This window comes from Paroedura picta, chromosome 16 (assembly GCF_049243985.1).
Source record: "Paroedura picta isolate Pp20150507F chromosome 16, Ppicta_v3.0, whole genome shotgun sequence".
Taxonomy (NCBI): domain Eukaryota; kingdom Metazoa; phylum Chordata; class Lepidosauria; order Squamata; family Gekkonidae; genus Paroedura; species Paroedura picta.
Window position 1 is genome coordinate 13,383,231 of NC_135384.1, and position 19,807 is coordinate 13,403,037.

At 42.2% G+C, this 19,807-nt stretch overlaps 4 protein-coding genes across 4 annotated transcripts; 1 reads left to right on the forward strand and 3 right to left on the reverse strand.

The window, feature by feature from the left end:
• Nucleotides 1-4,698: 4,698 nt before the first annotated feature.
• LOC143825339 (olfactory receptor 11L1-like) lies at nt 4,699-5,643 on the forward strand. Its single transcript, XM_077313364.1, has one exon. It carries the CDS (start codon nt 4,699-4,701, stop codon nt 5,641-5,643), a length of 945 nt encoding a protein of 314 aa, XP_077169479.1.
• Nucleotides 5,644-7,227: 1,584 nt separating this feature from the next.
• On the reverse strand, nt 7,228-8,181 carry LOC143825340 (olfactory receptor 5V1-like). Its single transcript, XM_077313365.1, has one exon. The coding sequence runs from the start codon at nt 8,179-8,181 to the stop codon at nt 7,228-7,230; it is 954 nt and encodes a 317-aa protein (XP_077169480.1).
• Nucleotides 8,182-12,498: 4,317 nt separating this feature from the next.
• LOC143825641 (olfactory receptor 10A7-like) lies at nt 12,499-13,434 on the reverse strand. Its single transcript, XM_077313825.1, has one exon. The coding sequence runs from the start codon at nt 13,432-13,434 to the stop codon at nt 12,499-12,501; it is 936 nt and encodes a 311-aa protein (XP_077169940.1).
• A 4,655-nt stretch (nt 13,435-18,089) lies between these two features.
• Nucleotides 18,090-19,016, reverse strand: LOC143825341 (olfactory receptor 5V1-like). The gene has a single exon (XM_077313366.1). The coding sequence runs from the start codon at nt 19,014-19,016 to the stop codon at nt 18,090-18,092; it is 927 nt and encodes a 308-aa protein (XP_077169481.1).
• Between the last annotated feature and the right edge of the window lie 791 nt (nt 19,017-19,807).

The window sequence follows — 19,807 nt, forward strand, 5'->3', positions numbered from 1 at the left end:
GATGAAGTCCTTTGTTATGCCTTCTTTGATAGAAAGGGGTCCAGTTGTTTGATCTATGAGTGCCAGCAGTTTCATAAAAACAACAAATAAGAGACAGTCAGCAGGCAATTTTTAGTGTTTACTTTCTCCCCAAGACAGTTCTTTTCAGACTATACCACCAAATCTGCAGGAACTTCCTGACCTGGAGATGCTAACCCTAGGCAGCCCTGGCTCCAATGGGTCCTCCCTTTAAGGCTAAATAGGGCTGGAAATAACCCTTCCCTTTCCCCCTGCCTTAAAGGCTGCTGCCAAGAATGCCTTCATTGCCTAGCTGCAGAAACTGAAATAATCCTTTGAAATAATCCTTTCCATAAAACTACATGTGCTCCTTTTATCATTTGGTTATTTTTTTTAATCCACAGATTTGGCCAATCTTAGTATTAGAATATAAGCAGTACTTTGATTTGTACCAAAGAATCACTTTAGCTAGTGCCTTTGCTGGCATTGTAGTCACTGCTTTTTGATCTGATTGATGCTCCCAAATAGTCTTCAAAAGCAGCACCATATCTGTTGTATTGCACTGGTACAAAGGAGATATCTTAGGAAATGGACACCTGGTCAAATCATCTCTAGCAAGAAAACAATGCATCTGGCAAGCCAGGCAAAGTCGACTAAGGGTGCACCATGCTACAGAGACGTGTGCCTCGATCTGTGGCCCTGGATCTGAAAGCGACCTCAACTCAAACAGGAAGATTCCAGAAATCTCAGTTGACATGCCAACTCCAGGACCAAGTGTTAATTCGTTGGCCCTCATCCAGCTGTAGCCCATGTATGTACCAGTTCAAGACATATAACGCCACACCTGATAAAACAAAGATGAGGGGGAAAGGTCCTTAAATTTGTTCTCTGAAGTGCTTCCACAATCCAGAAAACCCTTCCGAGACTGTGAGGAAAATCCAGTAAGACTTGTTTGTTACCTGTTAGGCATCTTAATTTATTCCAGATTTAAGAATGCTGTTGCCATGGCCAGTCACTGGCAATGAGGACTTCTTTCTTGGAGCTGCACTCATGTCTGCATCTGGGAGCACTCCAAGTTCTGTGTGTCTCAGTCACAGAGTTTTAGAGCTTCATGTCATTTCTGCTGTTACAGAGCTATTAATAAGAGAGGAGCAATTTTTGCAGTTGTTTCCCCCTTGAGCTGAAGGGAAAAAAACCACCCTAGGGTCATTAACAAAGTCACTTATATGGAGTGAGTGTGGAAGAGAGGATAATAACAGGAAGACTCCCATGCCAGTTCCATGCATGTTTGAGGATGCTGGGTATTCCAGATATTGTTCCTGGAGGTTATTGTGAACTAGAATGAAATAAATCATATATGATTTGAAATTCATAGTTCCCATTGCTCTCTGCTTCTTTCCCACATAGCCAAGTAATATCTAGAACCACAGAACCATAGAATCATAGAGGTGGAAGGGACCTTATGGGTCATCTAGTCCAACCCCCTGTTCTATACAGGACACTCACATTCCAATCGCTCATTTACTGTAACCTGCCACCCCTTTGCCTTCACAGAATCAGCCTCTCCGTCAGATGGCTATCCAGCCTCTGATTAAAAATTTCCAAGGATGGAGAACCCACCACCTCCTGAGGAAGCCTGTTCCCCTGAGAAACCGCTCTGTCAGGAACATCTTCCAGATGTTTAGATGGAATTTCTTTTGAATTAATTTCATCCCATTCATTCTGGTCTGTCCCTCTGGGGCAAGAGAGAACAATTCTGCTCCATCCTCCATATGGCACCATTTTAAATACTTGAAGGTGGTTATCAGATCCCCTCTCAATCGTCTCCTCTCTAGGCTAAACAGACCAAGCTCCCCAACCTTTCTTCATATGTCTTGGTCTCCAAATCCCTCACCATCTTTGTTGCCCTCCTCTGGACACGTTCCAGTTTGTCAACATCCCTCTTCAACTGGGGTGCTCAAAACTGAACACAATACTCCAAGTGAGGCCGAACCAGAGCAGAGTAAAGCGGTACTATCACCTCCCGTGATCTGGACATGATACTCCGTTTGATACAGCCCCAAATCCCATTTCCCTTTTTAGCCACTGAGTCACACTGCTGATTCATGTTCAATGTATGGTCTACTAAGACTCCTTTTTGCACATGCTACTGCCAAGATAAGTCTCCTCCATCTTATATTGGTGTCTTTGGTTTTTCCTACCTATCTAATTAAATGATAGGCAATAGGGACATCCAAACTCCCAGTTTACATTCTTCATCACCGGGCAGCACAAGTTCAGTTACTGGATCATCTCCCCACTGCCACCCCCTCACACATTTCTTGAAACATCTAGTTGATTATCTCTCAGGAGATGGCAACCACAGCTGAAATAGCTTATTAAACTCGAGAAAGATACCAGTTCAGACGGGGAGAGAATTTAGAACATCTCAGTTTGGAGCAATGTATTCGTTTCGTTTCTAACCCACTTATTTACTTCCAAATGATCAATTTTAGAAATCTCCTCTACAACCACACACAGCAGAGACTCATCATGAAGAAGAGCAGGACATGAGACACTATTTGTTTATTAAGATTCTAGGGTTTCTCAGGGAACCAAACCCCAAAAGGTATGATTTCTATCAGCAATAACTTTGTATCTAACATCTCCTGTCTTTTCAGAACTGGTTCTAAAAGAATGTTTTGCTTATGGACTGAGTACTGGGAAACAGTCAATGGTGCTGCTGTTCTTTTAGGTCTAATGGGGACTCATGTTCCAGCTGTATCTCAGCAGTGACTCATGAAAGCCCATATCCTGCTACAAATGTTGTTAGTCTTGTTTTTTTTCTGATGGCATGGAATACGGGTGGGGGTAAGGACAACTGTGAAACAATTCTCAGATTCTGTCACCCTCTTCTTTCATCATATGGGAATCTGGCAATTGTTTCTGATATTCTAGTACCAAGGGGAAGTGAAAGGGCAGCGCTTCGTAAAGATGAAGTCTACTAACTAGGTCATTTCTTTTGGTCATGGAGATTCAAACATCTTTTTGTTAATGCTTCTGGGTTGCAGTTTTTCTTTATAAATTCTTGAACAAAGTTGTTACGTTTCCATGTGTTAAGCTATAATATGATGTTAATGTAGATATTCTGATTTTTTTAAAAAAAATCTGTGAAGCAGCATGAATTCCTTGAAAGCCACTGGTAATCCAGAAGTAAGGAGATCACAGTCCATTTAAATTACTTATCCAAGCTGCAAGTGAATTCTGAACTTATTTAAAGGGCTGACTGTCCTTTTAAATGTCTTCTCCAAGGGGTGAGTTCTCCTGGAAGGTGTTTAAAGGGACTGCAATCTTTTTAAAAACTGGAATATTTCAGGAATTTTTGAGGGTTGGCTATTTACATAGTCATTTGGGGGGATCTATATCTGGCTTAAAGAACAGCTGAAACATACTGATAATGTCTTTTTCAAATATTTTTTATTGTCTTGGACGTAGCTAAATGCTTACCCCTGTCAGTGGCCATTTGTTATTGTCTGCCACTGTATAGTGAACATGGTATTTCTTGGTGGTTTCCGATCCAAATACTAACAAGGGCTGTCCCTGCTTAGCTACCAGAATCTGATGAGATCAGGCTATGCTGGGCTATCTGGACCAGGGCTTCCTATTTTCATCATTAATGTCATCATACCCAAACCAATCCTTTTCCCCATGAACTGACCATGAGTGCTTTAAGGTTTTTGTGTTTTTTTTGCATCGCTACAAAATCAATGTATTGATATAGTGCTGCAGTGATCATTTATGAAGGTTCTCTGAAAGATTTTTTTTTTAAGGAAGTCTTTAGCACCCCCCTCATGGAGAAATGCCCTTTCCTTATATCTCTGCAAGGGACTGGGATAGAGACTTCCTTTAAAATGAATGAAATTAATGAAAGCTGGAATTCCAAGAAGCAGTTTAAACTACCATTACAATGCTATATTGATATTGCCATTGGGGGTGGGGATGCAGCCATTGTATCAATATATCAGTAAGTATGTATAAAAAATAAAAAGGACGGTTTCTGAGATGCCACTAATTATGACAGCACTCTCCCTTGTAAATCCACTTTGAAAATGCAGAGGGTGGGCATATATGTGGAAGAACTGTGCTGAAACTCAAGTGGAACTGCCTTGGGAAGGCTGTCTATATTTTAAATGACTTTAGAATCAGTGACACCCTTTTTAATCCTAATGATTGTGATGGATTTAGAAGGATGTAACTCAGCTTTGGGCTGTACTGAACATTTCCTAGCTAAGCCAGAATTCCAAAGGTGCAAGAGAGAACAAAGAGGAATGGGTGAAACAAAGCACAAGGCACTCTAGTGTGGCATAGGGAAGCTCAATCATTCCCCTGTTTGAGTCATATCCCACTACCCATTCTGATATAGGGGGGGCAGTTTGGTTACTTGCAAACAGTTCAAGTCAAGAATTTACGATGAACCCCCTTCCCTTCCCATGAAAAGTTCACCATTTGTATTTAATCTTTCGCTTTTCTGCCCTTTGCAAATCTGGCTCGTTAGCTCACTTTTGGCAAATGTCATACCAAGTGTTCACTCTTAAGAATGTTTATTTTTTAATTTAATATCGTTCAGTGACACTCTATAGAGGATTTACCACTGAAGTTATCGTTGCCAGTGAAGACTGAGATTTTTCCTTCGTTCAACTTGAGTTCAAGATGGAAGGCAACATGACTTTAAAATATACAGGATCCCCAAAGTTCATTCTAGCTGGGTTCACAGGTAACAAGGACATTCAGGTGTTGTATTTCATCATCTTCCTTCTCATCTATCTGCTTACTCTTTTGGGGAACATTATCCTTCTAATCACTTTACGGGCAGAATCCAGCCTTCATACACCTATGTATTTCTTCCTAAGCAACCTTGCTGTCCTTGAGATTGGATACACCTCTGTCACTCTCCCTAAACTCCTAGCGATCTCCTTAGGAACAGCAAAGACAATCTCTCTTCCAGAATGCCTAGTGCAGACATATTTTTTCTTCTTCCTGGGTTCTACAGAATGCTTCTTACTTGCAGTCATGGCCTATGACCGTTATCTGGCCATCTGCAATCCTCTGCGATATTCAACACTCATGTGCAACAGAGTGTGTGTCTTCCTATCTTTAGGATCCTGGATTACTGGATTTCTGAATCCTTGCCCACCTATCATCATGTTTAGTAGGCTGCATTTCTGTGGCAACGTTATCAACCACTTCTTCTGTGATATCCCACCACTACTCAACTTGTCATGCAGCAACACCCACGTCCTCAGCACAGCCATCTTCATCAGCTCATTTGTCATAGTGTTAGGCACGTTTCTGTTGACCATGCTTTCGTATGCTGTCATTTTGTTCAACCTCCTAAAGATGTCCTCAGCTAAGGGTCGACAGAAGGCATTCTCCACATGCTCTGCCCACCTGACTGTGGTCTTGCTGTTGTATGGAACAGTGATCTTCATGTACGTGACTCCTGCAGCACAGCAGTCAAGGGAAACAAACAAGTTGGTATCTTTTATCTACAGTGGGGTGACCCCCATGCTCAATCCTGTGGTCTACAGCTTGAGAAATGAAGATGTCAAAAAGGCTTTGAAAAGAATGATGTTAAGGAAATTCTGTCTTGCAAGTCAAAGTTATTAAGAGTCAAAGTAGAGAAGACATTGGAAAATCCACAAGTAAAAATCCTGGAGAATCTAAATCCTATCTAGATCCACAATACACTTCAAGAATGTAATCTTCCAAACAGATTTTTGGCACCTAGGGCAGGCAGGTATGCGGGACTTGGTGACATGGAATCCAGTGACAAGGCCTCCATAGAACAATGTCTCCACAAACTGGGCCCACTGTAGCACCTGAGGTCCTGCACTCCCACCAAGGGCAGTGACAGAAGGGCTGGATTCCTCAAGTTCCTCAGCTCATCTACATTGTTGGGAGGGAGGGATGGGGGACTAACAGCCATTGGGACTGGCTCACACTGATACACAAGTAAGGGCAACAGGATCAAGTGACAGGATGGTTGATCAGGGCATATCAATGCAGAGGAAGGACCACAGTGGTTCATAGCAAATAGATATTTAGTATTTCATGGTGGTGAGGGGCCTGGTGTGTCAGGTGTCTGGTGTCAGGGGCATGGGTCCCACCTCCCTTCGGGGCTCATTGTTGCCCCCATTAAGTATGGCCACCCTGACCTTGGCTACCATATCTTAGATATACTTGATGTTGATTGACTTTAACACATTAAAAGTACAAATAATCCTAAAATAGGCTTAGGAAACTTGAGGGGGACTGCACACATCTCCACTTACAAATATGCTAAATAAATTTTCCAAACACCTTCCATGTTTGTTGTATAAATAAAGACACATGTTTCAAAATTACAATTTGGATGAAAAATATGTCAGTGTATTTTTACCACTTTATTAATAAAATTCCATGCAATAGATCCAAAGATTCTGTTCCACTAGCAATAGAACCTTCCACCAATGGAAAATGTCTTTTTTGAGAAGAAAAAGTTCCTTGAAGCGGAGAAAGGTTCCACAATTGTCAAAACCTTTGGATCCAAATACTATCCATGTTCATCATATGCAGATTTCATCTTCAAATATGAATTGTCAAAATGCATGCTTGTTTTCCTCTTATCTCATAGAACAATATAGTTGGAAGGAGCTATACAGGCCTTCTAGTCCAACCATCTGCTCAGTGCCGGATCATATCTGGCATGGAAATCTGTCCTGTGGGGTATACTTTTCAGCAGGACAACTAGTGTCCCTCTGAAAGGAGTCCCTCTGGGAAATGTGGTAGTGGCAAGTAGGTTACACCACATGCGGGAGGGTGACAGGGAGTGTTGTAGTGTGCTGGGCAGTGGGATTGCATTCTACGCAAACCCACCTTCCTGCACACTACACAAACAATGCCCTGGTCCACCCTGAAGTACCAGGACACACTGTGAAGCCATCCAGGGCATTGTTTGTCCCCTGCAGGCCTCCATAGGGTGGGGAGGAGTGCCAAAAGGGAATGCAGAAGGATCTATGTTCCCTTAGCATGGGGCTTCTGGGACTTGATCTACACCAGGGTGGCGGCCTGGCATCATCATCATATGGACACAGGGATTAAAACTAGGTCCATATAGATGCCATCCCAGTATTTACCGGTGGTGCAGAATTGGCCATTGTCTCAACAAACAGCTTGGGGAATCACTGTTAAGCTCCATTTTTTAGAACAATCCTAAATTCCACAAAAACATGTCTTAGCGCCAATCAGCTTCCTCATTGCCAATTTTACTTCCTTGTTCCGTAGGCTGTAGATGAGTGGATTGAGTGTTGGTGTTAAGATACTGTATAGAACTCCAACAAGCTGGTCTCTTTCTAGCGAGTAGCTGGACGTAGGGCGAACATATGTAAATATGCTGGAGCCATAGAACAAAATCACTACGGTCAGGTGAGAGACACATGTAGAAATCGCTTTGTGGCTCTGCTTCTTCTGTTGGTTATTCAAAATGGCATGAAGGATGAAAGCATATGAGATTAGAGTAAATAAAAAAGGGCTAAGTCCTACAAAGACACCCACTGTGAGAAGGGCAATTTCATTGACTGATGTGTTTGAACAGGAGATACTCAGCAATGGAGGGATGTCACAGAAAAAATGGTTAATCCTATTCGTTTGGCAGAAAACCAGGTGGAAGGTGAGTGCTGTGTGGAGAGAAGCATTGAAAAAGCCCAAAGTCCAGGATATCATGGCTAGCTGCAAACAAATCCATTTATTCATGAGGCTGGTGTAAGTAAGTGGGCGACATATGGCAACGTAACGGTCCAATGCCATGGAGGCCAGAAGGAATCCCTCTGAGCCCACTAAGGTGACAAGGAAATACAACTGTGCTGCACAACCCAGGAAGGAAATGCTTGGAGATTCAGTCCAAAGATCTGCTAGCATTTTGGGTACAGTCACCGAAATGTAACAGATATCTAAGAAAGAAAGGTTGCCAAGAAAGAAATACATAGGGGTGTGAAGAGTCTGATTTAAGAGAACCACAGCGATTATAAACGAGTTCCCTATGAAGCAGATAGTATACAGTGTGAAAAAGAAAGCAAAGAGGAAAGTCTTTCCTTGCTTGATATTGGTAAATCCCAGCAGGATGAACTCGGTGAAAGATGTCTGATTCTCAGCAGAGGGCAAGGTCATGTTGTCAAATCTGAATAATGCAAATACAAAACAGAATATTTAAGACATTTTTAGCATAGAATCATAGAATCACAGTGTTGGAAGAGGCCATACAGGCCATCTAGTCCAACCCCCTGCTCAACGCAGGATCAGTCCAAAGCATCCCATAGCATCCAACCTTTGCTTGAAGACTGCCAGTGAGGGGGAGCTCACCACCTCCTTAGGCAGCCTATTCCACTGCTGAACTACTCTGACTGTGACATTTTTTTTCCTGATATCTAGCCTATATCGTTGTAGTTTAAACTCATTACTGCGTGTCCTCTTCTCCGTAGCCAATGGAAACAGCATCCTGCCCTCCTCCAAGTGACAACCTTTCAAATACTTAAAGAGGGTTATCATGTCCCCTCTCAACCTCCTTTTCTCCAGGCTGAACATTCCCAAGTCCCTCAACCTATCTTCATAGGGCTTGGTCCCTTGGCCCCAGATCATCTTCGTCGCTCTCCTCTGTACCCTTTCAATTTTATCTACGTCCTTCTTAAAGTGAGGCCTCCAGAACTGCACACAGTACTCCAGGTGTGGTCTGACCAGTGCCATATACAATGGGACTATGACACCTTGTGATTTTGATGTGATGCCCCTGTTGACACAGCCCAAAATGGCATTTGCCTTTTTTACTGCTGCATCACACTGCCTGCTCATGTTTAGCTTACAATCCACAAGTACCCCCAAGGTCTCGTTCATGAAACTTGTGCCCTTGAACAATAATTCTGCTACATTGTTGCAGCTGATGACTATTACAGGAGCTATGAACTGATTGCCAAAGAAATACTCTTAATGGTACTGCAGCTAACCCTACACATTACCCCATTTCCTCATATATTGTTTTCTTCCTTCATTCCCATACACCATGCTTAGGGTCCCCTAGGGTCCCTTCACAACACCATGGCCTTTGCCATCAAGTTCAAATTTTGCATATGTTTTAAATTTACAAGGTGGCATCAAACAAGCAAATATATCTACAATGAAGTAATAACAATAGTGACCTAACTTGAGAGCTTGTTTTAAGCATGCATGGTGTGTGCTAAGTGCTTTGAATGTTTAAAATCAGACACACACATTTCTCTTCCTCCTCCACCTTTTTCTCCTCCACCTTTATATATATATATAGCTATATTTCATTCAAGGGTCCCTCTAATCACTTAGGAGGCCTTATATGTGACAAAATAGATACTTTCTTCCATTACATAAAATGTGGTATTTATCAAGCTGATCCAGGTCCAGGTTCTGCTACATTGATTTTTCTTCCACTATCTCCTTGATGTAAACAATGGCTTTTAAAGATCTACCACCACACCACTGATTTATGAAGTGCCACTGTAGTTCCCCTGGAAATTAGCCAGGAAAACCCTGGAGTTCTACCTTGCAGAGGGGCCACTGAAGAGGCTTTTCAGTGGCTCTTCTGCAGGATAGGAACTCCAGGCTTTTCCTGGAATTACCAACTCACCCTGTATACTAGCGGGACCGGTCCATGGATCAGTTGGTACCGGGCCACGGCTCCTCCTTGTCCTCCTCCCTGGCTGCTGCCTTGGGGGCTCCCTGCCACTCTGCCACTGGCTCACCTTTGGTGCTTTCCTGCGGCCGCTATGACAGGGGCTCCCCCTTGGTGTGGTAGTGCGTAGCTGCTGCTGGTAGCAACCCTCAGCGGGCGGCAGGACGTCAGGGGCACCGGTGGGAAAGCAAGTGAAGAAGGGGCTCCAATTGCAACCCCCCCCCCCTCCGGACTTCAGTAAAATTGTAAAGCATTGACCGGTCCCCGGTGCTAAAAAGGTTGGGGACAACTGCTGTATACAATGGAAGCCTTCAGAATTGTTTCTAATTTAGTAAGTCAAATTCAGGCAGGAGGCTGCATTTCATCTTTCTTGGTCTAGCTGAGATATCTGTATTTGGTTGCCGATGGACCACTATAACTCAGATACATAAAGTCCTGATAATTAAACGCATTGATTAAAAAGGAAAAAAAAACACAAAAAAAACACAAAATTTTTTTTGAGGATAGGCATAAAACAAACAATTTTTCCATGTTTGTGGTTTGTCACCACAAATTTCCCTGACTTTTCTGAGCTGGTTCCTGGTGTTTGTCCATGGGGCAGAAAACTGTTGTCCATGGGGCAGAAAACTGGGGATTAAAGGGACATTGCTATATAATAGTGAAACAAATATAGCCAGAATAAACTATTTCTATTTCATCTTTATTTGGATTCTCTCCAGGCCTTCTCATGAAATCATTTTTTTCTTCTCTCTTTCAGCCATTCCTGATCATTCTTCTCTCAATCTTAATACTCTCCTATTTTCTCAGAGCTCCAGGCAATAAGAACTTATCAGATCACTAAATTTCTCTATATAGGCTATTATTAACCTCTAGTAGATTGCTGTTAGTCACTAACTCAGAGTTCCCAAGGTCACAGGAAAAAATGCTTTTTGTTCTGCTGGCTACTCTATATTAACATCTGATGAAGTGAGCTTTGATTCATGAAAGCTTCTACCATGGGGGAAAAAAAATGTTGGTCCTTTTATGTGTTAGTGGGCTCAATTTCAATCCAAACATGAATGTTCTAATATATCATGGTAACAAGGCAGCCTGAATGCTATACGATAGAGAGACAGAGACAGAGACAGAGACAGAGACAGAGACAGAGACAGAGACAGAGACAGAGACAGAGACAGAGACAGAGACAGAGAGATTAGCCGTGTTGCATATCCATGAAGGTAGTTTTATATTCCTCTTAGTTACTATTTAGCTTCTAAACTGTAGATTTCAGTTGCAGGGGTGTTTTGCCATAGTCACCTATCCAAACAATGCATTTCTGGGCAACAAAATTCTATATAATGAGAAGGCTGGGCACTGATCTTTTTCATCTTTCAGGTATAAAGAAATAGTTTCTTACTTTGGGAAGATGACTGAATTCTGAACTCATATGTTTGTCACAGTTTGAAAGGTGATGCCAGTCCAATACAAATTATGCATTATTATGAACTATATATGTTTACAGGTCATATTTCCCCCCTATTGTTGTTTCTTATGTGAGCATGCAAACCATAATTGTCCTCTTTGGTGGAGTGTTTGTACATAATCCCCAAATGAATTGTTATTCTACAGGTACCATTGTCCCTGATAGCTGGGATTGTCATAGACAAAGTATATAATTATAAAGGGACTTTGGACCCCAGTTCCCTTGAGGTCTTTCAGTTCATGAGCTAGTTGAAGATGCAGAAGGTAAGAAAATACATGTTTAGACTATATCAACATGAATATTCACTTTAAATGCAAGTAAAAAGCTTCTATTCAATGTAGATAGTGTTATATAGATTTGGTCCTATATAGTGGCCTATCTTGTGCTTGTAAATTCATCCTTTGGTGGTCTGTTTACAATTTTATGGCCGAAACAGTTAAGATATTAGGAAACCAGTGATCATTTATTCTCAATTATTTTATAATGATAATAAAAGGCATAAGGATGCCTTATCCTGTCTAGAAGGGAGGTGAGGTTTAACTCTTCCCCTTCTGTGAAGTATTGTTAAAGATTTTCTGAAACTGGGTGGTATATGCATACAAACAAAAAAAGCCAAGTTCCTTCAATGGTTAATAAATAGCAGCCGCGACTAAGCGCGGCCGCCGTTGACGCGGCGGGGGCGCCCGGAAGCGGCGTGGACCCAGCTGCATCATCGGGCCGCGCCGTGGCTCCCTGGGAGAAGGACGTGGCTGCCGGCCTTATATAGGCCAGCAGCGAGCAGCCCACCCTCTTTCCCTGGACCACGCCGCCCGGACAGCTACCTTCCTGATCCCTCCCTATGTTATTACAATTTTCATTGCAGTCGTGGGGTTATGCCAGGTAGGGAGCCTGTTGGCGGGGAGCCCGTCTGCATATGGGACTCCCCGGAGTAGGGGGTCTCATTAATGAGACCGGCCATAACCGAGCGCGGCCTATCCGGCTAGGAGGCCAGGGGCCCAGGGCCAAGAAGACGGGAGGGCCCAATGGAGGCAGACACCCATTGGGTCCTCACATGTTGCTTCCCAGGGATCCCGCAGCAGAAGGCGTCCCATCCTCCCGGCTGGGAGTGAGGTGTGGACCTGGAGCGCCTTGGTTCACGGTGGTCAGCCGGATGGCTGACGAGGAGAGGCTCCCTTACTGGCATTCGGGCCAACCCTCCATCAGGAGGGGTCCAGGTTAATAAACGGCTGCGTCCAATTTGTTGCCAAAACTGGGTCACGTCATTACTGGGATAGACGCCACCTGCTAGTCAACTACCATCCCTCTTCTTCAACTGTTCAAATTGTGCTCAGAAAATTCTTGCAAAAGATTTCATAAAGGCTCCCTTGACTTCTTTGTTCCTCAAGGTATATATTATAGGATTTAGAACTGGAGTGACCACAGTGTACATCAGTGCAATCATTTTGTCACTCCCTGGAGTATTGCTAGATTTGGGTCTCAAATATGTAAACAAGGCTGTCCCATAGAATAATGTGACCACCATGAGGTGTGAGGAACAAGTAGAGAAGGCCTTCTTCCTCCCTGCTGCTGAGGGAAGCTTGAGGATAGTATAGCCGATTCGGATATAGGAAAGGATTATCAGCACGAATGGTCCCATGATAAAAACCACGGAAACTGCCAGTATTACAATTTCATTTTTAAAGGTGTCAGTGCACGCCATTTTCATCAAGGGTGGGATATCACAGAAGAAGTGCTGGATGAGGTTCGACCTGCAAAACGGTAAGCTGAAGATCCATGTTGTTTGAATCACTTCCACAGTTATGCCAGTAACCCATGATGCTACTGCCAACTGAATGCAGACCTGGTGGTTCATGATGACTGTATAATGCAAGGGAGAGCATATGGCAACATAGCGGTCAAATGCCATGGCTGCTAGCAGGCAGCATTCTGTCAGTCCCAGGATAGCAAATACATACATTTGGGCAGCACAGCCAGCCTTGGAAATAGTTTTGTGCCTGGTTAACAAATGAATCAGCATCTGTGGCACCACACTGGTAGTGTAACAAATTTCTAAGGCTGATAGGTGCACCAGGAAGTAGTACATGGGAGTTTGAAGGGAAGGGTTGATTTTGATCAACAGGATGATGAGCATATTCCCTGTTATGGTGATTACGTATGTCATCAAGAACAGCAAAAACAGCAAGATTTGCAGCTCAGCCAACTCTGAAAATCCCTCTAAGATGAACTCATTGAGACTGGTTTGATTCTCTCCAGGTTCTTCCATGGAATGGACAGCCTATATGAATTGACAAAATAGACAGGTACTGAGAATTGAGTACAGCAATAACAGATATGCACAAGGGAAAGTCTGCTTTGGAGCTAATATTATTTCGCCAAACGTAGTTATTTAAAGTACTTTTTAGAGATTTTATATGTTGGGGAAAAGATTTTAAATTAATACCTTATTGTATTTTAGTATTTTGTACATTCACCTATAATAGGTTCACTTATAAGTGTTCTACAGTAGTGTACTGCCTTGAGCTCTACTGAAATGTATTTTAGTCTTCTGTGTTCTGGATTTACAATAAAGTTTTGCAGTTACTGCTCTGAAGGTATTTCACATTACAGAAAAGTCTCAAAAAGACTGCTAAAAATGACCTAAGGGGCTCTGGACTCCACAATAGGGTGAATATTTTCATTGGTGGTATTCTTCTATAGGTGTTTCAAATATATATTGAGATTGATTTACTAGAATTCAGATTCAGAATTCAGACTCCGAAAGCCGGACTCTGGAAGCATGTAGCTTTACAGAAGCCCATTCCAGCATTCTAGGCAGGTTTTGTGTCAAAGCAAACTGAAAGCCATTCACAGAACTACGATCAGCCACCAAATGGTCAAATGGAAAGTTAGCTTGAAATTTTTGCAGTGTTTTTTTGAAAGAGAAGTCACAACAAGAAGTGATCTCTCCACAGTCTGAAATATTAAAGACCAATTTACATGCCAAGCAGGATTCAAACCCATTAGAGTCCATCCCACAGTGGGTTTGTTTGTTTTCTTTTGTTGGTTGGTTGGTTGGTTGGTTTATTTATTGGCCACCACTCCTGAACCCTGCCAGCTCATGGCGGTTTACAAAATTCATGAAAACATAAAATACAATTACAAGATATCTATATCTATATCTATATCTATATCTATATCTATATCTATATCTATATCTATATCTATATCTATATCTATATCTATATCTATATCTATCTATCTATCATCTATCTATCTATCTATATATATATATACCAATAATTGGGGGCAACACACCATTTAAAACTCCCCACCCTTCCTACTCACGCCAGACTGCAGCACATGCACACACAAATTTATGGAGGGGGGCAGATATCTCCTTTCCAATAACCAGTACATAATGCCTATGTATGTCCCACACAGGAAGGGGCCCTATCTTTCTAGTCTGACTTCAGCCAAATGCCTAGTGGAAGAGCTTCATCATACAGGCCCTGCGGAACTGTGATAGCTCCGTCAGGGCCCTCAGCTCTTCCAGGAGCTCATTCCACCTGGTCAGGGCCAGGACTGAAAAGGCCCTGGCCCTAGTTGGCCAGGTATGCCTTCTGGGGACTGGGGAAAACCAACAGATTCAAACCCACAGAGCAGAGGGCTCTGTGAGGGGCATAAGGAGACAAGTGATCCATCAGATAAGCAGGGACAAATGGTACAGATTCACATAATCAGAAAATTATTAAAATCTTATTAAAATCTTGTTCTCAGTAAAAAAAAAATCAGATTGTATTAAAGGCAACAAATAATGTCCTCTTATACAAAACCTTGCTTTGTAAAAAGCTGAAATGTTCTTTCTTGCTTCAGAGTTCAGCAAGGTACCACAGATGGTGGATTCTTTTATTTATATGCACCAACAATATAGCTTAATTCTACAGGAAATCCCATGGGACTATTGCATGAAATAAACAATGTATCCCACTAATGAATCCATAGGGGACTAGACAAAGAACAAAATATTTGTGTAGTGAGATCCTGGACATTCAGGCTATATGAAGCGGAACGTTTACTAATATACATTTAATCAAAGTCATAACAATTTATATTTTTTTGTAAATATTTTACATATTATCAGAGTGACTTTCATACTTAAAACCTGATATCTATCCTGTTGCCTTCTGTCTTGTTGATGTGGGACACATCTTCTGGTGCGCCTCCTGAAATGGATAATGAATATGGACATGATGTCCATATTCTCTCCCCAGGGAATGCATCAGAAGAGGCAGAAGAGATCAAGGGAGTTGAGGAGGCAGAGGCTGTGCCCCCTGGGGGCCAAGCTAGCACCTGTGTTAATGTATCTGCTTTTTTATATTCCCTTAACAGCAATCCAATTCTTTGAGACTAGTGAACCTCAACCTTCTCCAATGGGATTCCTCAGTGCTTCACTAGGAAATGAATTAGATACATTCATTTTGGAGAGAGTTTATTGTAGGTATAACTTTATTATTGGTTGTCCTGACTTCCCAAATTGTCGCTGCCAAAAAGTTGATATATATTGTGTGGATTGACATTCTGTTGAAAACCCAGTACTTTTATTATAATTTCTCCTTGGAGGTGTTTTTCAGCTCAGGTTTGAACCAGACATCTCCCTGAGCAGTCTAATACTGAAACCAGACTAAACAATCTTTTCTCCAGTCCACAGCTGTGGCTAGTCAATCACTGGGCCCATAACCTATTGCCCTGCACTGCAGAGAGGATTTTTAACTCCTCACTACCTGTAGATGTGTTTACAACATTCAGAGCCTCATTTCCTAGGTACTGTATGTCACAATGGCCATCTGGGTCAAGTCAAGGGAATTAAACTGACCATTCAAGAAAACAAAATGGATGTTTTCCTTGCCCAAAATGACTTACACTCGAAAGCCTGAATCCAGCCAGATTTTTTTGTTGATAAAATGGTGGGTTTTCCTTTGACTACCCCAAAAGGTATGCAGAAGATCATGAAGTTTCCTGTGAGCAGTCATATGGAAGGTGGGCTGCAGTAATTAGAACTATGGCGTGAGATGGATGTAAACAGAGGATTAATTCTGAACCACAGAAACAAGGGACATGCTAAATTGTTAAGTGATAGGAAGAAAGATAATTGCTTAGCAAGGGGGACACAACTGTACTTCAATAAGGACACTGGCAACCTTCTTTGGCAAAACTTGGTCACAACTTTATTAAACACACAGAGTGTTCATGCAGCATGAGGTATAGGATCCGGCCCTCTTGTGTCCAGCAAACCACAAGGCAGCACCTTTTCTCAGCAGGCAATGCCATGGTGCTCAAGCATCTTTGCCCGTATCCTGGGCCCACCAATGGCCTGCTGAGAATACCAGGAGGTAGCAGAAGATGGGAACCCATCGGGCATCAGACTCTGTTGAGTTCCTTTGCCAGGTTTTTTGTGTATGAGTTTGCCATGATACACAAAACGACTACTAACAAAACCTCAGTGAGACATGATTAAACTCAGACCTGTAGAAAGAATCAAGATACAGAATGAGGCTTTCATTCCTTGTGTTGATTTATTGAATTTATGTTTAACCTTTCCACCAGAATCAAGGTGACTTACAGAGATAGATGTTTATGCACACATGCACTAGAGGAATAAGATTTTAGATGTGCAGCACATGAATGACATCTGACAAGAAGAGTTGGTTCTTATATGCCACTTTTCCCTACCTCAAAGCAGCTTACAATCCCCTTCCCATTCCTCTCCCCACAACAGACACCCTGTGGGGTGGGTGAGGCTGAGAGAGCCCTGATATCACTGCCTGGTCAGAACAGTTTTATCAGTGCCGTAGCGAGCCCAAGGTCACCCAGCTGGTTGCATGTGGGGGAGCGCAGAATTGAACCTGGCATGCCAGGTTAGAAGTCCACACTCCTAACCACTGCACCAAAACACAACACAGAAGCAAGCCAGGGAGGGGGCAGGACATGAGGGCTCAGTGGAAAGAAAGAGGAAATAATGTAGAGAAATGGATTCAAGGAAAATTTTATCCCCCCTCCCAAGTCCATGTAGGTTCTTGGTTTTCATTCCATAATGTTGGGGCAACGACAGGGGAAAAAAATCTACGATAATAATATGACAGATCTTACAAACCTTTCATTGGAAACTACTAGTTGGAATTGGTGAGAAAAATGTAGCTGACACCAAGTGCCATACAGACCAAATCAGAACAAAATGTGTGTGTTACTCAGAAGACAGATGAGCGTGAATATGGAAGTAGCAGACTCCAAAGGCACTGGTTGACAAAAAGCATCTTGGCAGGAGGAACATAACCTGTTTTCAATGAACAATTCCCTCTCCTTTCCAAATAAGTAAATATTCTATAGATTATATAGAGCCAGCTTGGTGTAGTGGTTAGGAGTGCGTTTTCATCTGGCGAGCCAGGTTTGAAGCTGCGCTCCCCCACATACAACCAGCTGGGTGACTTTGGGCTCGCCACAGCACTGAGAAAACCGTTCTGACTGAGCAGGAATATCAGGGCTCTCTCAGCCTCCCCTAACTGAAAGGGTGTCTGTTGTGGGGAGAGGAAAGGTAAGGCAATTGTAAGCTGCTTTGAGACTCCTTCGGGTACAGAATAGCGGCACATAAGAACCAATTCTTCTTCTAAATTCTCAGATGTCATTCATGTGCTGAACATCTAAAATCTGCAATTCACCCTTTCAGAACACTGCCAGGATTCAAACAGTTTTTGACACATTCTTCTTCAGTTCTCAAGTTTATGAATTCTTGCTTCCCACCCATAACATGATAGCTAAATTCCTAGAAACCATCTTTGAATAGTGCTTACAATTACCTTACCTTTCAACCCCTCAGCCACAGATTGAGGAGGTCAACTAAACTCAATTTTTGCAGAAGAGCATCCTTTTCCAAACAGGATGTTCTTAGAACATCAACCTCCTCATTGCCAATTTCACTTCCTTATTCCGCAGACTGTAGATAAGAGGGTTGAGGGTTGGTGTTAAGATATTGTACAAAACCCCAACAAGCTCATCTCTTTCAGAGTAGCTGGTGGAAGGACGCAAATAAGTGAAGATGCCAGAGCCATAGTACAGAATCACAACTGTCAGATGGGATACGCAAGTAGAAACAGCTTTGTGACTCTGCTTTCTTTGCTGGTTGGTCAAAATGGCATGAAGGATGAAAACATAAGAAAGTAGAATCAAGAAAAAAGGGCAGATCCCTACAAAGACACCAGTTATGAGAACAGCTGTTTGGTTGACTGATGTGTCTGAACATGAGATACTGAGGAGTGGAGGGATGTCACAGAAAAAATGGCTAATTCCATTAGGTTGGCAGTAGGATAGATGAAATGCAAGTGTTGTGTGAAGAGAAGCATGGATGAAGCCACAAATCCAGGATGCACCTGCCATTTGGAGGCAAGTCCATTTACTCATGAGTCTTGTATACCTCAGTGGGCGACATATAGCAAAGTAACGGTCCAAAGCCATGGACACCAGCAAGAATGCCTCTGTGGTCTCTAAAGTGACAAGGAAGTGCATCTGTGCTACACAACCCATGATAGAAATGGTTGGGGATTCAGCACAAATATCTGCTAACATTTTTGGCACGGTTACAGAGATGTAGCAGACATCTAGGAAAGAGAGGTTGCCAAGAAAAAAATACATAGGAGTATGGAGTGTCTGATTTAAAAGAACCACAGCAATTATGAGGGAATTTCCAAGTAAGCAGATGGTATACATGGTAAGAAGTAGGATGAAAAGAAAGCTCTTTCCTTGCTTGATATAAACAAATCCCAGTAGTATAAATTCCTTGACAGTTGTTTGATTCTCAGAGTAGGACGTGTTCATGTTTTCTAATCTAAATATAAATAAATAAAAAATCATAAGCATGTGACATAATGGCTGCTGAAAATTTTAGAATATCACATTTAGATGCAATGAAATGGTATGAGATTCATTACACCCACAGATATCACTCCAGTAGCAATTCTTGGAATATAGTTGTATGCCAAACGTTATTTAGTGTAACAGGAGGAGTTATGTGTGGTGCAATTAGGAGGATATGGCATAGCGGTTTAGAAAGATTTCACTTTTTCTCCCTCCCACTCCTTCACTAACAACTATTTTTTTGAACCAACTGTCTTCACAAATGTCTCCCCTCCCAAATTCTTAGTACTTAGAGGGTGACTTTTCTAATTCCCCAAAATGTTGAATACACTTAATCATTTCCTCTCTTCCCCATTTTAAAGCATTATGTCTTGGACAGTTTGTGGCTTTATACCCATTAAGGAAACACTGATGGTGAAGAGACAGAAGTTAGTCTGGAAGTCCATAATTCACGTTTTGTTTCCTCTCTAAAATCAACTGGTGGCCTTAAGTAGCCAGCATCTACATGAGTTTTCCCATCTTCCAAGGAACACTGATCTTCCTTACCTCAGCCTTACCTCGTCTTCCCATTCTCAAATTGGTTCATTTATAGGTCCAGGTTGACAGAAATTCACCTGAGGGGTCGTTCTAGAGAATGGCCTCTTCAAAAATCCATCCATCCTACCAATTAAACCAAGACATTCTACACAACCTGAAAGTGTACAAGAGATTAACCTTTGGAACAACTTCAGAAATGGAAGTTTTTTAACCCT

Bases quoted from the DNA above. Each gene is read 5' to 3' on its own strand.
- LOC143825339 (XM_077313364.1), top strand. From the start codon at position 4,699: ATGACTTTAAAATATACAGGATCCCCAAAGTTCATTCTAGCTGGGTTC.
- LOC143825340 (XM_077313365.1), bottom strand. From the start codon at position 8,181: ATGACCTTGCCCTCTGCTGAGAATCAGACATCTTTCACCGAGTTCATC.
- LOC143825641 (XM_077313825.1), bottom strand. From the start codon at position 13,434: ATGGAAGAACCTGGAGAGAATCAAACCAGTCTCAATGAGTTCATCTTA.
- LOC143825341 (XM_077313366.1), bottom strand. From the start codon at position 19,016: ATGAACACGTCCTACTCTGAGAATCAAACAACTGTCAAGGAATTTATA.